The 24,982-nt window shown below is 34.3% G+C and overlaps 1 protein-coding gene across 1 annotated transcript; it reads right to left on the reverse strand.

Annotated features, from left to right (window-relative positions):
* Positions 1-2,381: 2,381 nt before the first annotated feature.
* On the reverse strand, positions 2,382-24,468 carry LOC131855303 (3-hydroxy-3-methylglutaryl-coenzyme A reductase). The gene is made up of 2 exons (XM_059206558.1): positions 24,312-24,468; positions 2,382-5,748 (listed from the first exon to the last, which is right to left on the reverse strand). Exon 2 carries the CDS (start codon positions 5,706-5,708, stop codon positions 3,174-3,176), a length of 2,535 nt encoding a protein of 844 aa, XP_059062541.1. The 5' UTR covers positions 5,709-5,748; positions 24,312-24,468; the 3' UTR covers positions 2,382-3,173.
* Between the last annotated feature and the right edge of the window lie 514 nt (positions 24,469-24,982).

The following is a 24,982-nucleotide window of genomic DNA, read 5'->3' on the forward strand; positions in this document are numbered from 1 at the left end:
CAAATTGTATTCCTTCTTATGTTTACGACCGAACTCGAAAACTGCTTGGTCATATTCAAAATGTATTTTTTTTACAATTAGATTTAATATTTTGTTAATAACTATAAGAGTTAAATAACTAACTTGGAAATTAATTAGTCATGTAGGTCATGTCGAGACAGACAGACTTCTGGACTGATAATTTAGAAGATTCTAGAGGTTTAATGTTAATTATTAAATGATATGAAATGACCGCAATAGAAAATTTATTGGTAATCTATACATATAAATAAAATTGGAGTGTCTGTTTGTAATATTGAAATAAACGTTTTTTACTACATGCATATGAATATAAATAGGGTACATACACCAAAATAACATTTTTTACAATTGTTGTGTGTCTGTCTGTTTGTTCCAGCTAACTTCTGAAATGGCTGGACTGATTTTTACGGGACTTTTATTGACAGGTAGCTGATGTAATAAGGAGTAAGGTAGGCTACTTTTATTTTAGAAAAATATAGTTAAAATCCACGCAGAGGAAGATTACTTTTAAGAATTGAATTAAATTTTTTAAATATTTCTAATTATTAATTGATATGAAATTAATACATTTTTATATTATTACTACTACAATTATTTCCGGTTTCGGTCGTAATTTCAGCGAATTGTTTGTCCTAAAAGTTGTAAACTTTAATTTGTACCAAATAACTCTGAAATACAATTTCCGGCAGAATTTTTTCAAAATAGAAATCGGTCACTAACTACGAAACAATAATATAAGCAATATACAAATTAAATCTGCTGCTTCATTTATATAACACGGTTGCTAACAATTCGATTGTAACCGATTAAAATTTATAGCTTTGCGATTCTGTATGGTATTCGAAAGTTGATGGAAGGTGTTACATATGAATGTGGATGGTTATAAGGACAGAGGAAGACCGAAAAACAGATGGATGGACTGTGTGAATGTTGATATGGTAAGAAAGTGAGTAAATAACGAAATGACTGCGAACAGATGAATGGAAGAGAAAAATATATAACGAATAAATGGAAAGAAAGAAGTAGATGATCTCAGATCGGTTTCTTGTTGCAACGGTTTCAAATGAGAATTCTTGGTAACTGTGTTACATAAGGGTTATCCATAAGTTACGGCACAGTATTTTTTTTATTCTCCCCCCCCCCCCTCTGCATTAAAAAAACCCTGTATTAATAATATATAATTAAGTCATTTTTTTATATACCCCTCGTCCAAGTTTTACGAAAAAACAAAAACTTTTTAACATTAATATAGATTTAACAGTAAAAATATCGTGTTTTAACACAGATACTTAGGTATTTTGAAATATGTTATATTTTCAGTACTGGTAAATTTAACTACACCCTTCGTTACATTGTAGACCCTCTTCCCTTCAGGTGGATGATTGAGAGAGGGGAGGGGTGATTATCAGTAATGAGGGTTATTAGGTCCATTGATAGCAATGTCTCCGTCAGGTCCTGAATTCATTTCCAATCCTGTCAACCTCTACTAGTGCCCAGCATATACCGTTAACACAGATGATTGTGGGGGGAAAAGAGGATTAGTAATGTGGACTGATGATCTTATTGCTAGCAATGTACCATGTCAGGTTACCCCCACGTGGTTCCCCTTGGAAACCATCGTGATAAATTCTTGGTAAATTTGTCACGATGGGCTAACTGACCTGACCTCGTGCTCATTTAATCATCCTCCACTGGTGCTGCCAGCGTAACCCGTTAGCGCAAACGGGGGCACCATTACATTATCATATAAAAAAAATACAACTAGGGGTCCCATTTTAGGTCATCAATTAAAAATAGTCCCCATTTGGTACCCTTAAGGTGTGATGTAAGTTATGGATAGCCCCAAATTAAGCTGCTGACTTCACTCGCAGTTCAGTTTTCAACTTAACGCGTATCAACTACAAAAATAAATCAAATTTAAGTACATAATAATATATTTCTAAGTCATAAAATACTCTACTTTAATAATACGGTTTAATATGATTCAGATATCTATGAATAAATAATTTATTTGCTCAAATATTAGTACATAATGTTTTATTTAGGGTTTTGGGCTATTGTCAGGTGCTTAGACCTGTAGCACTGCGACCTATATAGATCTATTGTGCTCGTCCTTTTTAAAGTTCGCTACCTAGACCCTGCAGGGACAAGAATTGAAGGATATTCTTAGGAGCGATGGTTTTGATCTCCTCAGGATAGAGTGTAAACTTTCCAAAGGAGATATTTCGTTTATGCATGAGTGGGCTATAACCACATAGGATGTGTATATATTGCATTTATTTATACAGAAGTTATGATCTCTTGATTTATTTATTAAAACTACAAAGCACAATGCCGTAGCAAATGGTGCATATACTTAACACCTTAAGGCATTTTCTCCTGTCGACTACACGGCAAATAGAGATGTATGTGAGCACTACAATTAAAAAAAATATGTCTGCACATAAAACAGATAATACTAAATAATACGAGAAAATCTATTATTCCTTTTGCTGCATTTAGTATATATAATATTATATTACAATTTTAGTAATCGTATGTCGTTGTCCAACTGTCATTTTTAATTATTTTTATGTCAAATCACATTAGAAATTAACCCCCCCGTTTCCACCAACAAAATTCCTAACATATTTTCTATGTTAATTTTCTACTTTCGTGTTTAATATACATTATTTAAATTATTAACCGGGTCTTAACACGAATAATTTTATGGCAAATAAAGGTATTTACCTCTCTCGACGTTTCGACTAGGTTGCACTAGCCGTGGTCACGAGCTGACTGGAGTAACAGCGATGTCAATGTAGATAGGTGACAGCAGTTTTTTCTTCATCTACCGTCACTAGATTGTTTAACGAAAGTTTGCCATAAAATTATTCGTGTTAAGACCCGGTTAATAATTTAAATATTTTCTATGATTAAAATAGCCTAATTTGAATAATAGAGTCATCTTATACATTGCAATACTAGTATATTCTTAGTGTACACGTATTGTATACATTTAAAATAAGTGGAAACATGGTGTTGCAGTCAATAAACAAACTTATAAATTAAAGCAATATCAGTTTCTAATTATATCAATAATTAATATATTATCGTCAGATCACCTTAAGATAAAGAAAGCGGTTGAATCTCTCTCATCTCAGCAAGATGTGTTATAACATTGGTACTTCTAGAGTGACTGTCGAAATCTCAGGGGCGGCTGCTACTTGCATGTTGATAGCTGATCTATTGTGCCGCATGTGAGATTTCACTAGATCCGAATTCACAAGGGCCGCCATCAAACTCAACTCCCCTGCGAGAACAGTAGCGCATATCAAGGATGCCAACCTCGCAGAATTCTCCGCGGGATATGCACCAGCGCCTTTCACCCCTAAGATGTCTAAACACGCCCCTTGGCCAGTCAAAACTGTGCCGCCTCCAATCGTGCCAACCTCTAGACACGGCATAGTACATGTTACATATAAATCTTCTCGGTTCTCGCCACAAACTTCCATGCTTGTAGAACAATTGCTGCTTGTAACATTTTGAGCTGGATCCTGCCCGGTCGCTATAAAAATAGCTGTTACCATATTAGCTGCGTGAGCATTATTGCCTCCTATAGACCCAGCTAAAGCAGATCCAGACAGATTCTTGATTTTATTGCAACGCGCTAAAGTTTTCGCGTCTGTTTTGAAGATAGTCTTCAAATTTTCGGCTGTTATTGTAGTCTCGCACACCACCCTCTTCCCTCTTCCTTTAACCCAGTTAATAGCGGCTGCTTTTTTGTCGGAACAATAGTTTCCTGAGAGACTGATGACTTCCATGTCTGGGAAATAGTTTTTAAGTAGTTTTAAAGCGTTTTCAGCGCCTTTGGATACCATGTTCATTCCCATAGCGTCTCCCGTTGTAGCTCTGAATCGTAAATATAATATAGCGCCATCGACTCCAATGTGAACTTCTTGGAGGCGCGCAAACCTTGATGTAGAATCGAAAGCCTCTTTTATTAATGCGTAATTTTCTTTATTGTCAATCCATTGCCTACATTCGTGGGCTCTGACTACGTTCGGCAGTCTAACAGCGGGTGCTCTCGTCATACCTACATCTTCAACCACACTTGTAACTCCTTTACTTCCTATTGCTTTAGCACCTCTATTAGTTGAAGCAACTAGGGCGCCTTCTGTAGTCGCCATGGGAATCATATAAGCTTTACCGTCTACAACCAAAGGACCAGCGTATCCTACAGGAATACCAACATATCCGATGACATTCTCACAACATGCGTTCAGTACTTTGCCGTAATCATAATTCAGGTATGGAAGTTGCTTGATAGCATCTTCTGTTTGGAATCTCGTGCCTATAACTCTTCTACGTAATCTGACACCTCTTAACCCATCTCCTAATACTGATTCGAGTCTGTGAAGAGGTATATGTGACTGTTCGACTAGCATAATCACTTCCTCGTCGCTCAAAGACGTACACGCTCCTTCTGACCGGTAAATTTCAAGACATTCAGCCATTGGACGTTTTTTAGCATTCAATTTAGCTGCTGATGAACTCGGTGATAGTACAGGCCACTCGGTGTCTTCGTGGATAATTAATTCATCAGTCTGAGTTGATACTTCTGAATTGGAATCATCGCCTACAGAGAATAAAGGTTTGCGCCCAGAGTTCGTTTCGTTATCATTTTGCATAACCTCTTTGACTGTCATATCATTCATATCTATAACCCAGTTTCTCTGTTCTTCAAAGAACACAAACTTTATAATTAGAGCGCAAAGCAATGTCGCTATGACTATATAATCGGCACTAACAGAAAACCATTTCACGTACGAGTGTAATAATACGTTGTCATGTGTAGCAGTGGCGAGATCATCGCTGGGGCCTTCAACTATACCATTATCGGAACTCCAAGGCCATCTACTGGTCAAATGGACACATAGTAATCCAGCAGCCATTATCATTTTAACCCGCTGTACTACAGGGTTCGGTTTTAGGTCCGCTTCTGAAAAGGGACTGTCGGAACCCATATCTTTTCTTCCAGACGCAAAATCAGCGACTAAAGACAAACAAGCCGGGTAGAAAGTCACAAATACTACATAGTCGACAAGGAGAGCTAAACAGGCGAATGTGCACATATGCTCTAGTCTCGGAACTCCTGATAAGGCGCCGACCCCGACTAGTAAAATTGCCAGTAAGGTATCTAAAGTGGCTGTTGGTCCCAATAGTGCTAGTGCTCGACCAACCCTTTTCCCTTGATCCTCTCCCGCTGACCAGCCCGCTTTGGCCATCCTAGCGCCTCTAGCGACGTCGGCGACGAGTAGAAACAGAAATGGCGCGTCTTTTATACTCGCCAGTTCACTCCAAAACAGTCCAGCCAAGGCTGATGTGAATATAAAGCTTGCAAATGTTGAGAACACCCCGGCAACGATTAGAAGGTACTTCGATGCTATTTTTTGCAGATTAGAGATTTGGTAGTAAGCGTATAGAAGGGCTGCGCAGCGGACGAAGGTCATGATGACGGCGTCTGCAGCTTGGTACTCCGCTTCTAATCCGGGGCAAGCCCTGGCCCAGCCGGCGCAGTGCTCCGGCCTGGTACCCGGGCCATGGCGTTCAACGCTAGCTGCGCAGGCGAGCAGAGCCAATGTGGCGACTATGACCTCCCATTGGTGTCTCGCGCAGAATTCCCCATGGGCGCCCCATACCTTCATGGTGTCGTCTACTGCGTTGGAGCTGCTTAGCAGCTTATTTCTGTAAAGATAGAAAACACTCGTGTTTGTTAATTGAAGAAACTATTAAGTTAATATTAACACTATATTAATATGAATATTATCACTTAATTAAAATAAAGATTATGTCTATTCTAATAAACCGGATTTGTTCGTAAATTGTGTGTCCATCGCACTTTAATTATGGTATTAGAATATTTAAATTATGTTTATTAGGTCTAGGAATTTGTCAGATATTTTACTATGTTTGTTTGTATTAGCTCATGATATTAAAAATGTAATGATGAACATTTTTTTTTAAAAGCAACACGCAAGATGGATTTGATGGATTCCCGGATGATAGGGGGTAAATGATAGTACATAGATGGATGTTAGTTACTCTTTCACGTATAAACTGCTGGACCGATTTTGATGAAACTTTACAGTAAAATCAGAAATTATACATAGGCTAGATTTTAGCTGCGGGTACACATAGTACTTTTTAAAAAAGTCTGCGTGTGTACTTCAGTCTCACTTATTTCAGCGGCCAAGCAACTTGTTTTGTAAGCTGTTTCGGTTGTAAGGTGCAGATTAGGCAATGAAATTACAGGGTAAGAGGCATGACATCTTAGTACTCTGGAATGGCAACAAGTGAGTAGTACCACGGGTGTCACATCATAACCCATAATACAAACTCTGTTTTTTTAAGGGTTTGTGCTGTCAGGGGCTAAGACCTGTCTACCTGTAGCACTGCTACCTACACGCGACTTCAATTCCACGTGGACGAAGTCACGGGTAAAAGCTAGTTAATAATAAACATTGCAAAAATTTTAAGAGTTAATAAACAATACAAAAGTTGTCCAAAAATAGATGAAAGTAAATTATAATTGCCAATTATTCTGTGGTATTGACGTATTCAGATGTGTGTACAGTTGAGTAAATGATTATTTCCTGTATTTTCACGTATGATATATAGCCATCTGGTCTGGTTTCCGTATTGTGACTAAGCTAGGTAGACTTCACATAATATCCGAGGACAATCCACACAGCGCCATCTAGCCCCAAGCTAAGCAGAGTTTGTTTTACCTGACCTAGGCCTGTGCACAACAAAAATTAAAGATTTTGCCAAACTGAAGAGGAAACGTCCTATATGTTGTTGCCCACTCATGCATAAACGTAATATCTCCTTTGGAAAGTGTATACTTAATACTGAGGAGATAAAAACCATCACTATCATAAGAATATCCTTCAATTCTTGTCCCTGATGGGTCTAGGTAATGAACTTAGAAAAGGGCGAGCACAATAGATCTAGAGCGAACAAGTAGAGCAACACACAAGTTTCTTGCTTATTCTTCTCGTGCAATCTGCGTTCCGAATAAGCGGTAGAATCAAAAAAACTTGACAATTCAAAAGTGCTTATATTAAGTTTATTTGAATAAAGATTATTTCTATTTCTATCTTTATAGGTCGCAGTGCCATAGGTCCATGCACCTGACAATAGCGCAAACAACCCAATAAAAAAAAGCTACAAGGAGATCTGATATGTTAGTTCTCTGGAATGGTAACACACGTGTGGTAACATGGTTATAAAGTAAACCAATGGGTTTATATAAATAAAATATTGAATTGCTTTTTATTTTACTTTTAAAGTTTTTTTTCCTGAACCAGAATCGAATTTTGGGATCTATAGTGCTACAGGTCCATGCATCTGACAATAGCCCAAACAACTCATAAGAAAAAAAAAGGTGTCTATATCCAACGTTAAATGAAAATCTCGTGCATGAACTACTCTAAGAGCAAAGCCTCGCTCACTAAACGATTACTTGAATGACGAGCGAGCACAGCAATAGTTGTTCACGTACGGGATTTTCATTTAATGTTAGACATAGACACGTATATAAATATACATTGTAAATAAACTGGCTTTAAAAAAAGTAATTCAATTGAATTTCTCGCTAGTTCTTCTCAATTGGATCTATATACTGTACTGAACGATAGGGAAAAATTAAAACAAATGGACGTTCATAAGCGGCTAATAAGTCCTACATGAATAAATGATTTTTAAATTTGAAAGGTTGGTTTACGAAGTTGTAACAATTTCCCAAACGCCATCATTACTGGCTGACCTTCATATCCAGTTTCGTTAAGATTTCACATGAGTCCATATTATCGAGGGCACTGAACACGGTGTCATGTGACACTATACTGATAATAGTGATATGTATCAATCCATTTGGATAGTTCGACTATACATAGCTGTTGCTAACAATTCTCTCCACGTGATTCCGCCTGGAAGCCGTCGTGAAAAATTCATCGTAAATTTACCACGGACTTTAACTGACCTGACCTCATGTTCATCTTATCATCCTCGTATACCGTTAGCGCAATTCCACTATCTTATCTTAATCTTAATATACAATATTATAAACGCGAAAGTTTGTTAGTATGGATGGAAGTTTGTTACTCTTTCACGCAAAAACTACTGATCGTATTGTGATAAAACTTTACAGTAATATAGCTTATGCATCAGAATAACATATAGGCTATATTTTTATTTAACGCGGCTGAAATTGAGGGCACAGCTAGTAATATTATAAACGCGAAAGTTTGTAAATATAGGTGAATGTTAGTTATTCTTTCACGCAAAAACTACTGAACTGATTGTGACGAAACTTTACAGTGATATAGCTTATACATCAGAATAATATAGGCTATAAATTGCACGCAGTAAACCGCGGACTTATCCATAAAAAAAATGGAATGCAAAGTTCGTCTGTCTTGTGCGTACTCTTGCATTTCTGCTTAGCTTACGACTAGACTGGCGCTGTCTGAATTGGCCAGGGTTATTTATTGTTTGTGTAAAATCGGCAAAAGTTAGGTGCGGTCACGGTCAAAACTGAAGACGTGTTGAATTAACCTCCTTTAAATTTTGGTCGTTGTTTGTTAAAATATATAATCACACGCAAGTTAGGTATACGTTTATAATATTTGATTGTCGCCGCGTGTATTGGTAAACGCTAAGTCATAAATTCAATATCACTGAATAATAATGTAACATAACAAAAATAACATCACGCTTCCAATAGAAGAGATGAAATGAAAAATATTAGAAAATCAAGTTCAAAATATCTTCATTCGTGTAGGTCTATTACAGACTTATGATATGTCAAATCTACCGTCAGTTCGGAATGATTTCGAGCTGAGAACTGACAAGAAACTCAGCTGGTATTCTTTTCAAATAAATGTTGTACATGTTTATAATAATACAGATTCATTTTTAAGTTCAAATTTGGGAGAATAGGGTTACCAGAATATGCTATTGCAAAAGCAAATAGTCTAATCAGTGTTTGTAACCCGAACAGACCAGTCCCCACAAGCATAGAAATAGAAATACTCTTTATTGAAATAAACTTAATAGTCACATGTTTTTTTTCTACCGCTCATTCGGAATGCAGACTCATCACAAGAAGAATGAGCAAGAAACTCGTGTGTTGCTCTTTTAAATGAATATTGTTTTACTTAGATTTACATTAATAAGGATAGATTTACATGCGACAATCAACATAGAAACCGCTACGCACTTAATCTCTGTTCAATCAGATAACATTGTCAGCGCTTTCAAATTAGATATTTTCTATAAAAACATTATTATAATTTATAAATTCTTCAATTTTATATTAAGCTTTTTTTACAAAGATACTATTTTATAAGACATTTGAATTTTTTTCTGGCAAATGTCATAAGTTTTGCAATAACAAGGAAAATGCGACTCGGTTAGTCAACAAATAAATAAAATTGGAGTGTCTGTTTGTAATATTGAAATAACCGTTTTTTACTACATGCATATGAATATAAATACTGTACATACACCAAAATAACATTTTTTACAATTTTTGTCTGTCTGTCTGTTTGTTCCGGCTAATCTCTGAAGATAAGAACGGGGATTGTGAGTAATGCCTACTAACGACCCCATTGCTAGCAATGTACCATCTTAGGTCGACCTCCACGCGGTTCCCCTTGGAAACCATCGAGATACATTCATAGTGAATTTGTTACGCTAATGACTCCATTGCTAGCAATGTACCATGTCATGTTGACCTCCACACGGTTCCCCTTGGAAATCGAGATAAATTCAAAGTGAATTTGTTACGATGTGCCAACTCATCTGAACAGATGTTCATCGTATCATCCTCCACTGGTGCCCCGCCAACGTATACCATTAGCACAGACGGGTGCGACATTCCAAAAATCAATCCACTTCCCCAATAACTCCCTGCTGACCATATCTGTTTGATCTCAGCGGCTCCCCTGGATACAATCGTGTTTAATTTATTACGATAGGCCAATTGACATGACCTCATGTTCATCCTATCATCCTCCACTGGTGCCCCGCCAGCGTACTCTGTTAGCGCTGGCAAAAATGTAGTTCCAACAGAATTTTCACACATATTTTGTGAGCAAAAAATATTGTTAATTAACTTGTAAACTATATCTTCTAAAATTGATTAAAAAACAATAAATACACTGTGAAAGATGTGAGGACAACGACCAAACGAAACGGCACTGGTATAGTCGTAAAATATTGTGTAATAATGACTTATCTATATAGATATAACTCAAAGGTGACTGACATAGTGATCTATCAACGCACAGCCCAAACCACTCGACAGATCGGGCTGAAATTTGGCATGCAGGTAGATGTTATGAAGTAGGCATCCGCTAAGAAAGGATTTCGATAAACTCCACCCCTAAAGGGACAAATTAACGCGCGCGAAGCCGCGGGCAAAAGCTAATGTCAGATAAAAACAATATGATATTATAAAAAACATAAATAATAAAATTGGTATAAAAAATAGTTCGCAACATACACAGAGTTTGGTGTTTCGTGTTTTTAGATTAGTTACATGTTACTGACGTCAAACTATGACTTATCACTATCTAACCTGTTTACGTACACTTATTGTTAACTATTATCATACATTTAAGTTTGTATGTCCTCTCCATACAAAACAAATCAAAATATAATAATAATAATAATAATCTAGCAATAGAATTAAAAAAACAATGGAAAGCACACACCATCCACATAGTACCCATAGTTTTGTCATCCACAGGAGTTATACCAAAAAGTCTGAACAAACACCTAGACACGTTGCATATCCCCTCCTCTACAATAGACCTATTACAAAAAGCCGTCATACTAAACACATGCCGAATAGTCAGAAAATTTCTATCTTCATCAAATAACTCATCCATGCTTGGCTAAGGCACGCGTGTTTGAATATATTACCCCCGTAAAAAGAGAGATATAAAATATATATATATATATAATAATAATAATAATAATAATAAAACTCTTTATTGTGCATAAAAGAAACAAATAATTACAAAAAAGAAATAAAAAAAGAAAGATATGCAAGCAAAGGCGGCCTTATCGCTGAAAGCAATCTCTTACAGAACAACCAGGGAGATAGAAGCATTGGGTGAGGGAAAAGTAGGTGGCGCACAATAAAAAGTTAGATATTATATGAATACTAAATACATACAAATACCATTAATAGTAAATTAATTGCACTATTTAAAATAATGTACAATTGGCGAGCTTGATGCCATATGGCATTCTCTACCAGCTAACCATTGGGTAGAAACAGAAAGCGGTTGAAGGGCAGTAATGGGTAAAGGCATACTATTTGTATTTACCTAACTTAGGTATATATATTGATAGTATTAAGCTTACATACCTATGAATATATATATACAAAAACACAACAATATATAAATAATAATAATAATAATAAATAAATATATAAATATATATACAAGAAATTACTACTATATATTTTATACGACAACGGAATGCAGTTAACACTCATCTTGTTGTTTCAACATATAATTGTAAAGTTTCCTTTTGAATGTTACCTTACATTGTGTTTTACTTACATATATATAATTACTCTATATATAATAATATCTATATTACTCTCAGACCAAACGTTATTTTGCCATATAAATGAAGATCGCTATTAAAAAATAAGGGTTGATGGTAGAAGGGTGAAATATTAGTGTTGCTGTACATATTTTTAATTCTATTTTATAAAAAAAATTAACCAAAAATTAGTAATAAAGTATTAGCGGTGGACAACCCTTATTAATTAGGGGTATGAAAAATAGATAGTAACAGATTCTTAGACGTACTGAATATGGATATTATCAATCAGGGGTATGAATATGGATACAAATTTTCATAAAAATCGGTCAAGCCGTTTTGGAGAAGTGTGAAAGAGCAACACACAAGTTTCTTGCTTATTCTTCTTGTGATGAATCTGCATTCCGAATAAGCGGTAGAATAATAAATTTGACTATTCAAAACTGCTTATATTAAGTTTATTTGAATAAAGATTATTTCTATTTCTTGTGGCAACTAACACTGTTACACAAGAATTTTACTAACTTAATGTATAGCTTTTATTTTGTATTTTTTGTTGTTTTAAATATTACAAATTACTAAATTGAACTGCAAATTATATAATAGAAGGAAAGCATAAAAAAATATTTTATTTAAAAAGAGAACTTAAAAAGAGAAAGAGAATTTTCTAACAATTACTAAGATATAAATCTTATATATAAAATTCTCGTGTCACAGTTTTCGTTCCCATACTCCTCCGAAACGGCTTGACCGATTCTCATGAAATTTTGTGAGCGTATTAAGTAGGTCTGAGAATCGGCCAACATCTATTTTTCATCCCCCTAAATGTGAGGGGTAGTCCACCCCTAATTTTTTTTATTATTTTAAGGCAAAACAACGTTTTCCGGGACAGCTAGTTATTTATAAGATAATATAATATTTATTAGACTGCAAAGAGTTATTAGATTGTAAAAGAATTTCTGGCAAAGCCAAGCAGACTTGAATTTTTAATTTTATTTCGTCCTAACAAACTGATAGACTAAAATATGGAATGAGTCATCTACAAAAATTAAAAAAAAATTAAACAGATTCCTTGGGTGTATTGTTTTTTTTGGTTGATAATGGGATAGGGCGCCCGCCTGCGCTAACGGTATACGCTGGCGGGGCACCAGTGGAGGATGATAAGATGAGCATGAGGTTAGGTCAGTTAGCACATCGTGACAAATTCACCAGGAATTTAACACGATGGTTTCCAGAGGGAACCACGTGGAGGTCGACCTGACATGGTACATTGCTAGCAATGGGGTTATCAATCCACATTACTAACAATCCCCTTCCCCCCTGGGTGTATTTATTATATTATTATTCTATATGCATGTGCATATAGAACGTGTATCTATAGCTGCACTAGCAGGCTACTACCAGATCTGTCTAGGCACGGAGAGAAACACGACCGGTGAAGGTGAGTTTTGACGTACGTCGGTAAAGAAACCGGGACTTGTGACCCGGGTGTAGGTTTAATGGGCTTAAACCTACACCCGGGTCACAAGTCCCGGGAACTGCTCGGAGTTTCCCTCTCTGCCACACGATGGACCCGCAGTTTGAATCCATGGAATGCTAAGAAGTGGGGGGAAGGGGATTATTAGTAATGTGGACTCATGACACCATTACTAGCAATGTACCATGTCAGGTTGACCGCCACGCGGTTCCCCCTGGAAACCATCGTGATAAATTCCTGGCGAATTTGTCACGATGGGCCAACTGACCTGACCTCATGATCATCTTATCATCCTCCACTGGTGCCCCGCCAGCGTAAACACTATTCCATTATCATCCACATAAAAAAAAATGCTAAGAAGTTCGCCTCTGCTTGTTTAATATGTTAATAATAATAATATATCAGGACAATTAACACAGCGCCATCTAGTCCCACGGTAAGCAGAGCTTGTGTTATGGGTACTAGACAACTGATATCAATACATAGATTTTTTTGTAAATACATACATATTATACATAGAAAACACCTAGACCGATACAAACAATTATACTCATTGTAGCATTGTACTAAATTAGTGGTTTCTCTTCATCCCATACGAGCTACTACATCATGAATACAAATCCTTGTACCGTGCGAGGAATCGAACCTGCGGCCATCGGAAATATGGCGGCCTGCTAATCCGCTAGATCACCAAGTCCTCGAATAATGTTAATGTTGGCATAAAGGTAATTATATATCTATAGTCTATTTATTAATCCCGGAGACGAATTTGACATTACCGATGTTGCCAGGTTTTTGTATATCATCATCATCATCTGCTTCTTAGATAGATAGATAGAATATACTTTATTTGCAACGTACAGTAAAGAAGAAGCACAAACAATATAACAAAGGACACATGTAATGCTTTTTCCTTATCCCATTTATTTGTGGTCGGCGTAATATGTTTTTCTCTTCCATTCATCCCTGTTCGCAGTCATCGCGTTATTTACTTTGGTTTTTATTATTATTATTATAATATTATATAATATATAATATTTTTATAATTATTATAATATAATTTTTATACAGGCTTGTGTTACTATCGAAAATCAATATTAATTACCCATTATTATAGGTTACTCAGAATTAATGTGTGGGTGTTTATTTAACACGCAAGATTATAAAATTAATAAGGTATAGGTATTAATAATTTTGTGGTTGTTGTATCAATTTTTTTTTTACTAAAATTAAGACTAACTTTAAACTGCTTTTTTATAAAACAAATAACCTTCTTATGGTGTCATATATTATAAAACAGACACGTATATAAATATTTAGCTGTTTGAAAGAATAAAAAATCTTAGTTTGCCGCTTAATACAATAAAAAAATATTATATGTACGGACACGACAAAATTTTTTTTTGTATTGTATAATACGACAGCAATGGAAACACTAATATAATAATGTAAGTAATTTTGAAAATCTGCTGAGAAAACGTCATGTAAACCTCTAAATGTAATATTGTAATGTTAAAATAAAAGTTTCCGATTAAACAAATCGGTATCGCAGGTACACCACTACCCCGCTACAGGTGGTAACATTATTTGAAAATTTGACATTTACACCTGTCAATTTAGAAATAGAAATAATCTTTATTGAAATAAACTTAATATAATCACTTTTGAATAGTCAAGATTGTTTTATTCTACCACTCATTCGGAATGCAGACTCATCACAAGAACAATCAAAAAATTTGTGTGTTGCTCTTTTAAATGAATATTGATTTAATTATATTTACATTAACAAGGATCAGTCATGCGAAAATCAACATAGAAACCGCTACGCACTTAATCTCTGTTCAGATATCATTGTCAGCGCTATGAATTTTAAGTTAGATATTTTCTACAAAAACATAATTATCATTTATAAATTCTTAAATTTTATAATAAGCTTTTTTACAAATAATATATTTTATAACACATTAGAATTTTTTTTCAGGCAAATTGAGTTTGTTGTAAAACCTTACGCAATTTCCATAAAACGAATTACTAACTTTCGTCAATCGGCACTTAGGTAAACCTAGTTTGTTGATATTTAGTGTCGGGGATAAAAAAACAGACTATATTTACTAGTGGGAATATGAATGCGTACCTCACTTTAACCAAGTCGGCTACAACACAATCCATATCACTCTCATTTGATTTGTCCGGTGGATCATTGTAACCATTCATAACAACTGACTGTTTGGCGGAAACCATGTTAACGAATTCACGAAACACAACCTTTGCGTCTTCCGCTCGCTGAAATACTGAACACATCAGTGGTTTCCATCTGAACAATGTTATTTTTGGGGTTCAGTTGGCGAATTGTTAAACTGAACCATACTGAACTGGACGGTAGGGAAAAAAATATAATATAAAAAAAAAATACGTTCATAAGCGGCTAAAATGTCCTACATGAATAAATGATTTTTGAATTTGAATTTGAAAGTTGTTGTGGGGACTGGTCTGTTCGGGTTACGAACACTGATTAGACTATTTGCTTTTGCAATAGCCTAGGCTGGTGGTCACTCTATTCTCCCAAATTTGAATTTAAAAATGAATCTGTATTATTGTAAACATGTACAACATTTATTTGAAAAGAACACGAGCTGAGTTTCTTGTCAGTTCTTTTCATCTCGAAATCATTCCAAACTGACGGTAGATTTGACATATCATAAGAGTCTGTAATAGATCCACATGAATAAAGTTATTTTGAATTTTCTAAACTAGTTTATTCTGTAACGCAATTTTTTAATTAACTGTTATGGTTAGGAAGATTATATTTTAAGGAAGATGTTTCATATTTCTTTTTATTTTTTTAGGCTCCTAGGCCCATTAGAAATAGAAATAATCTTTATTCAAATAAACTTAATATAAGCACTTTTGAATAGTCAAGATTTTTTATTCTACCGCTCATTCGGAATGCAGACTCATCACAAGAAGAATGAGCAAGAAACTTGTATGTTGCTCTTTTAAATAAATATTGATTTAATTATATTTACATTAACAACAAGGATTAGGCATGCGACAATGAACATAGAAACCGCTACGCACTTAATTTACTCATACGCTACGCATTAAAATTATACATTAAATACATTATAGACTAACATACATATGAATTAATACTATTAATATTATAAACGCGAAAATTTGTGAGTATGTTTGTTACTCTTTCACGCAGAAACTACTGAACCACTACCATTATTGAAAATTCTTAAATCATAATGACCTACGGAACTCTGTTACTATATCCGAGACGCCCTTGACCGATTTTCCAATTTTTCATGTTACACGTTAGACAAATTGACGGTGTATTGACGTATATAGAGGTTTTTTTTTCAGGTATACCGGCTACCTTTGACCTATGTCTGGAATTAAAGATGGCGGGTAGAGCAAAGTACTAATGTTTTTAGATCATACCATGACAGCATGATCGATTTTTACCGTGAAACAGGTTTCAGCGACATATAATAATAATAAATAGGTTTTTTTTTATTTATGTGGTTATGTGGTCTAGTGGTTTAGCACACCGCTTTACTATCCGATGGTCGTGGGTTCGATTCCTCGCTCCTATTATTTACATAAAAAACATCTATTAAAAAGAGCGATATACAAGTTTCTTGCTCATTCTTCTTGTGATGAATCTGCATTTCGAATGTGTGGTAGAATCTAAATATGACTATTCAAAATTTGTAAACACCGATTAAATTTTTTGTTCTTTGCCATAGCATATGCTGGTGGTCACTCTATTCTCCCAAATTTTAATTTTAATGACTGTGTATTATTATGAACATGTTCCACTATTATTTGAAAAAAATACGAGCTGAGTTTCTTGTCAGTTCTTCTCATCTCGATATCATTCCGAACTGACGGTAGATTTGACATATCATAAGAGTCTGTAATAGACCTACATGAATAAAGATATTTTGAATTTGAATATATATGGTGTAGTGGTTGAGTACATCGACTTACTTCTAATGGTCGCGAGTTCGATTCCTCGCAACATGCTATAATGTGTATTAACTTTTTACCGCTAAGCAGGTTTCAGCGAAATATATAGTGTAGCGGTTTAGTGCACCGCCTTACTTCTAATTGTCGCGGGTTCGATTCCTCGCAACATGTTAAAATTTGTATTCATGATTATGATCATTTGCTATCTGTTTAAAAAAAAATGTATCTAATTATTTATAATATGTTTCCTAGTACCCATATTGATATTATTATTATGTACTCGCATAAAAAATATGCTGACGTAAATACTTGTACAGTGCTAAAATTATTCATGAGTATGATTGTTTGCATTCGTCTGGGTGTTTTCTATGTATATTATGTATGTATTTACAAAAAATATATATAAGTATTTATATCAGTTGTCTAGTACCCATAACTCAAGTTGTTTCCTTTGGGACTAGATGGCGTTGAGTGAATTGTCCGTATAGTAGATAGATAGATAGATTATATTGATATATAAAAAATAGATAATGACAGTTACCACTTACCATCAGGTGGGCCGTAAGCTTGTTTAGCATTTTAATCTTATATATAAAATTCTGTCTGTCTGTTTGTCTGTTCCGGCTAATCTCTGAAATGGCTGGACCGATTCTGACGGGACTTGGCAGGTAGCTGATGTAATAAGGAGTAATTTAGGCTACTTTTATTTTAGAAAAATAAAGTTAAATTCCACGCGGACGAAGTCATTATACAAGTATTTACCTATCTCAACATTTCGACTACGTTGTACTAGCCGTGATCACGAGCTGTCCATAAAAAAATCATGCTCATCTTATTCACCCTGGAAACCATCATGATAAATTCCTGGTGAATTTGTCACGATGTGCTAACTGACCTGACCTCATGCTCATCTTATCATCCTCCACTGGTGCCCTGTCGCATACCGTTAGCGTAGTGTGCACCATTCCATTATCATCCATAAAAAGTCAAATCTACCGTTACTTGACTGTAGCTCGTCGAGACGTCATGTAAATGCTCATACATTTGCATGTAAACAAACAATATTGTATGTCTACATACATGTATGACGGAAGACGTATTGTAGATTCAAACCTAACAAAGAGATACACATCTGACCTGAGTGTAACAGGAAAAGAGATGGCGTCTGTTTCGTAAATAATTATGTTTAAAAATCGTGATGTATTTAATAACTTGTTTGTAAGATTAATCTTATATATAAAATTCTCGTGTCACAGTTTTCGTTCCCATACTCCTCCGAAACGGCTTGATCGATTCTCATGATTCTCTCTTCATTTTGTGAGCGTATTGAGTAGGTCTGAGAATCGGCCAACATCTATTTGTCATCCCCCTAAATGTTAGGGGTAGTCCACCCTTAATTTTTATTTTTTATTTTAAGGCAAAACAATGTTTGCCGGGACAGCTAGGATTTATATATAATACGATGGTGACAAACAAACATATGACCCATATGATATGATGGTAAATGATTACCGTAGCCTACGGACGCCTGGACACCAGGGGTGTCATCAATATACCCTTCTTGAAAACCCCATGTTGGGGGGGAAGGGGGATTGTTAGTAATGTGGATTAATGACCCCATTGCTAGCAATGTACCATGTCAGGTCGACCTCCACGCGGTTCCCCCTGGAAACCATCGTGTTAAATTCCTAGTGAATTTGTCACGATGGGCTAACTGACCTGACCTCATGCTCATCTTATCATCCTCCACTGGTGCCCCGTCAGCGTAAACCGTTAGCGCAGGCGGGTGCACCATTCCATTATCATCCACCAAAAAAAAAAACCCCATGTTGTACTGTCGTGAGAAAACCTCGGCAGGTAGTTCATTCCACAATGTAAGTGCACGCGGGAGGACGCTCCTCTGAAACCGCACTGTCCGAGACCACTTAGGTTCTAGCGTGTGGTGATGAATTTCCCGATATATATATATATATATAATATATAATCGATGCTTAGTATACATATTTATGTTTATTATACATGCGGATAAATTCGACTATCGAGAATGTAAAATACAATAAGATAAGTTATACTTATTTATTCAAATCGTGTCTTTACAAAATTTTGTACACAGCATTATTTCCTGTCCAAGTGTAATCGTTACTTCATCCTGTTTTGCTATGCGATGTAATTCTTAAAACTAAACGAAATAGATATGTATCTCTATACATATAAATAAAATTGGAGTGTCTGTTTGTAATATTGAAATAAACATTTTTTACTACATGCATATGAATATAAATACGGTACCTACATATACCAAAATATTTTTTTTACAATTTTTGTCTGTCTGTCTGTTTGTTCCGGCTAATCTCTGAAATGGCTGGACCGATGTTGACGAGACTTCTATTGGCAGGTAGCTGATGTAATAAGGAGTCACTTAGGGTAGCCTAAGTGACTCCTTGGAATTTAAGTTTATTTTTCTGAAATAAAAGTAGTTTTATTTCAGAAAAATAAAGTTAAATTCCAGGCGGCCGTGTGTTTACCTGTCACGGTTTTTGTCTGTGTTGGACTCCTAAACTACTGAACCGATTGCAAATTTGATTTGCACATTGTTTGCAATTTGATCCAACTTGAAAGATAGGATAGCTTACATCTCAATTTATAGTCGCAATATTATTTTATTCAACAACCTTAGCCACAGCAATGCGTGACCGGATCTGTTAGTAGCATAAATAATTTAAAACAACAATGTAAAAAAATACTATGATCCAGATCGATCTTCGATCGATCGAAATAGAAATAATCTTTATTCAAATAAACTTAATATAAACACTTTTGAATAGTCAAGTTTTTTTATTCTACCACTCATTTGGAATGCAGCCTCATCACAAGAAGAATGAACAAGAAATTTGTGTGTTGCTCTTTTAAATAAATATTGATTTACTTATATTTAATTAACAACAAGGATTAGGCATGCGACAATCAACATAAAAACCGCTACGCACTTAATCTCTGTTCAATCAGATAACATTGTCAGCGCTACGAATTTTAAGTTAGATATATTTTACAAAAAACATTACTATCATTTATAAATACTTCAATTTCATAATAAGCATTTTTACAAAGAAAATATTTTATAACACATTTGAATTCGATCAAACGATCTTATGTATAGTTCTGAGAATCGGCTACCATCTATTTTTCATACCCCTAAGAGATAAGGGTTGCTCATCCCTAATATTATTTTTTTATGATGTGGCATTAAAAATACATATAACTCTAAAATTTCACCCTTATATCATCACCCCCTATTTTTTAATACCGTTTTTAATTTATATCGCAAAACAACATTGCGGGGTCAGCTTTTAAGTCTAAATATATATAACTCAAAGGTGACTGACATAGTGATCTATCAACGCACAGCCCAAACCACTGGACGGAACGGGCTGAAATTTGGCATGCAGGTAGATGTTATGACGTAGGCATCCCCTAAGAAAGGATTTTAATAAATTCCACCCCTAAGGGTGAATTAACGCGAGCGAAGCCGCGGGAAAAAGCTAGTAAACTATAAGTGTGTTAAGAGGAGAAAAATGTAAACAAATGGAATTAGCATCAATATCTATATGAGCGCCCAATAATTATGTCCAAACATGTAGAAAGCACTTATTTGATGTTCCTTTCTACCTGCACCTAGTCTACGGTGTCGTTAGATATCCTGAGCTGGACATATTTGTTATTATTATTATATTATTAAAAAGGGGAACAAAGTTTTAATCCACATTTAAATGTTAAAGATATTTATTTTGGACAATTAGGAACTAGCGAGTTACCCCGACATGCGTGCGATGTCGGGGTAACTCGCTAGTATAGGGGGGACGGGATTGTTAGTAATGTGGTCTGATGATCTTATTGCTAGCAATGTACCATGTCAGGTAGACCTCCAGGCGGTTCCCCCTGGAAACCATTGTGATAACTTCCGGGTGAATTTGTCACGATGGGCTAACTGACCCGACCTCATGTTCATCTTATCATCCTCACTGGTGCCCCGCCAGCGTAAACCGTTAGCGCAGGCGGGTGCACCATTCCATTATCATCTACAATAAAAAAAAAAACTCGCTAGTATACAACACGCTGGCTTTGACTGCCTTTTTGGAGCGGAGCTCTAAAACTAACTATGCCAAGGCACTAAACGCCATTATTAACTTCCGGTACTTAGTGAATTATGCATCTTCAGTTCATATCAAAAGAATTAGGTATGAACAATGTATTATAATATTTGAATTTTAAATTCAAAACATTGCTGTTGTATGTCGAATTTATTTTGCTTATAATCATATTTATGGTATAGTATATGAAATCGATTTCTCGAATATGAGAAATATGAGATTATTTATAAACGTTACAACATTTATTTGAAAAGAATTTGAGCTGAGTTTCTTGTAGAAAAATAACTACTTCTCATCTCAAAATCATTCTGAACTGACGTTAGGTTTGACATCTTATAAGAGTCTGTAATAGACCTACATCAATAAAGATATTTTGATTTTGAATTCGAAAGAAAAAACGGTTTTAATATAAAATAAAAATGATTCATGTTTTTTTTTCACAGAATGTTTTATTCATCATAATTTTTAATCTAATAAAAATTATGACCAAGTGTAAAAGTATACAGCCCAAATAAATACTCATCCCGTAAACAAAATATAAGACCAGCCAAGCAGTGATATGTGGAGGTCAATTATCACATAGATGCAGAATAAAAAAAATCACATGATAATTGTATGCATAGAGCAAAAACCATACATCTTTACAAATGTTCTCATTGCTCTGTGTAACAAATAATTAAGAAAAAAAGTGGAATAAATAAAGTATATTATCACTATAAAATATATATAATATTGGTCAAGTTAATGAATAGAAAATAAATTAAAAGCATGCACATAAGAACCTATTAACACAGTAAAAGGAAAGTGTTTGCTTATTCTTCTTGCGATGAGTCTGCATTCTGAATGATTAGTAGAATAAAAAAAATGACAATTTAAAAGTGCTTATTGAGTTTATTTAAATAAAGATTATCTCTATTTCATTGCCTTGAAGGTGGTGCGAATTTTAGAAAAGCATAGGTTTTAGTTAAACAGTAATGTTAGTTTCACTGTGACATAAACAACCATGTATATAAACTATTTCTTTCTTGAATAAAGATTATTTCTGTTTCTAGATCTTTCACTTGGTAAGAGAATGCTATTAGACTACTAGTATCATGGTAGGCTGTATAATATAATGTTTAGATTAGATGGGAGTTCTAAATTTTGTTTTTCTTTTTAAAAATTAAAAAAATAGGAATTCATTTTGTAACATCTAGGCCAGTACCTTATTTTTAAATGGATACTTATTGAATGGTGCACCTGTTCTAAGTGTATACATAGGTGAGGCACCAGTGGAGGATGAAGTCAAGTGTTAGTGAATTCAGTGGGAATTAACTGTAATGATCATTACGGTTCGTTCCTACTGAATTCACTGACACTTGACTCAGTGGAGACAGAGTGGAGTTTGATCTGACAGAATATGTTGCAAAGGTTTGTGTGTCATGTGTCTAGTGTTGTAAAATGTCCATAATTCTAGAAGAGAAGAAGAATCTTCTCCTCTAACTGTGTACATCACTAGTGTATATATATACATATTGTTTTTTCTAGAAAAGTATGATTAACATCATTAGTAATACATTTAAAGATATTTAATCTTATCATATATTGTCAGTTCTAACAATAAAAAAAGTCATCCTTAAAATTGGCTTTTTTTTTAAGTAATTGGGATGATAACAAGGTCTATTTGATGGTAAACTGTACCCATCACCTATATACAAGATGAATATCACATTATCATGTGATACCTGTGATACTACTTATGGGTTGCCATTCCAGAGCACTAAGAAGTCATTCTTCTTATACTATAATTTTAGTTTCTAATCTGAACCATACACAGAAACACATTTTAAGAAAGAAAGAAAGAAAGAAAGAAAGAAAGAAAGAAAAATATTTATTCAGTGCAATGTAAAAAATACAATATAAACAACAAACGAAAAAAAAGAGCAAATAAAATGTACATATAATTAAACTTAATTTACCATAATTAAAATATTAACATAAAATAAACATTTTTTACATCCAATAATGCACTGAAATGGCTCCACTCAGCTTTAATGTATGTCCTAGGTGAACATACAGCTGGTTTTCAGTGGCACCAAAAATATATATATAAAAGGGGGGAGAGAGAGGGCACTATTTAAAATATTAATGATAATAATTAAAACAAAATTACAACTAATAAATACAAACCAATTACATATACTAGAGATAACAAAATTTTACAATTTTACAATTAAACAATTTTACAAAGAAACTAGCTTATGGGCTTAGGTTAGACTGTGGTAATTTTGAGGTAATACAGATAATTTTTACATTCTACTTCTGGATTATCTATGATTGCTTTTTATCCTGATAAACATACGCGGACGAATCCTCGCGCATGGTTCATACATCAACACACTTATCCCAACTGACTGACAATCAATACAGATTTTAATGCTCTAATAAATTAGAAATTTTGCATATAACATCATTTTACGATGTTTGTTCCATTAAGAAAGTACCTATTTCCCTAAATTAGATGCTATGGAAACCGTTGATAACGATTTCCGCGTGTGATATCGCGATAAAGAACAAATAAATTATATTTGCAAATTTGTAATAAATAGCTAAAATATTTCTTTCTTAGACACGATAGGTAGGTATGTAAACAAATTTAGTTATTAGAAAGCAGAGAATCACCAAGGTCACAGTATACAACCGTAGACTAGGTCAGTTAGTTGATGTAAGCTAAATAATTTAATGGACGATGTATGCTAGCATCTATCATTCAACTGCTGTTTAAATCAACTTTTCATTCATAGAAATCTTGATCTATGTGAAAATAATGTTGATATATAAAAATATTTAAATATAGAATTAGTACATAAATAGAGAATTATCATAGAGTTTCAAGAGAATTAAATTAAAAAAAAAAACAAAACACCGGGATAGTCAAATAGTTTTTCGTCACATTTATTCCTTGTATTGCTCGTAGACAGCAATCTAGAACATGAACTATAATAATTCTGTAAAAGTAGACCGCAAGTCGCTCGCTAAGTATTATAATGTGAAATCAGGAAATTTCACTTTTTAGATTATCTATCAATGTAACTTACCAGTAGGTTATTATATTATTGTGCAATCCAAAGTAATTTTCTTCGCGATTTCCTTGATGGATGGTTATGTTGTGATATAACACTTTTCTTTGGTAATACGCGAATATAACAATATAGGTAGGTTTTAATGAATTTCGCATGACACACTTCCACACATTTTCAGGGTGAACTGACGAAAAAAACTAGAAAATATAATCTACTAAACATTTGTCAAATTAGTGTTGCCACATGTTTTAAGTATATAATACTATGAGTAACAGTGTTTTGTGAGGTAGCCTTTAGAATTTTTAATATTTTTATAATCTAATGTAAGGATTCATGTTTAAAATTTGATGGTACATTATTCTGCTTAATTTGTGAATATTATATGTCAATGTTAGTTTTATTTACATTATTTTGGTGAATATACGAAGATAATTCGTGGTATAGACATGTACATGGGCAACGAAGTCGAATTGAGACTATGTGGTTAAAATACTAGTTTTCGATTGTATATATTTGAGAATTTCTATAAGTAATTAAAATTATCTCCAAGTGTAGAAATAAACTTTAATAAAAAATAACATACAAAATGGAATCTACAACAATTGTTGCGACATATTGAGAATACAACACAGTGCCAGAATTAATTTGTTTGGTATCAAATATCTCACCTTTTCTGAAACAATATC

This window comes from Achroia grisella, unplaced genomic scaffold, assembly GCF_030625045.1.
Source record: "Achroia grisella isolate CSIRO2021 unplaced genomic scaffold, CSIRO_AGI_Agris_v1 utg1360, whole genome shotgun sequence".
In the NCBI taxonomy this organism is placed as follows: Eukaryota; Metazoa; Arthropoda; class Insecta; order Lepidoptera; family Pyralidae; genus Achroia; species Achroia grisella.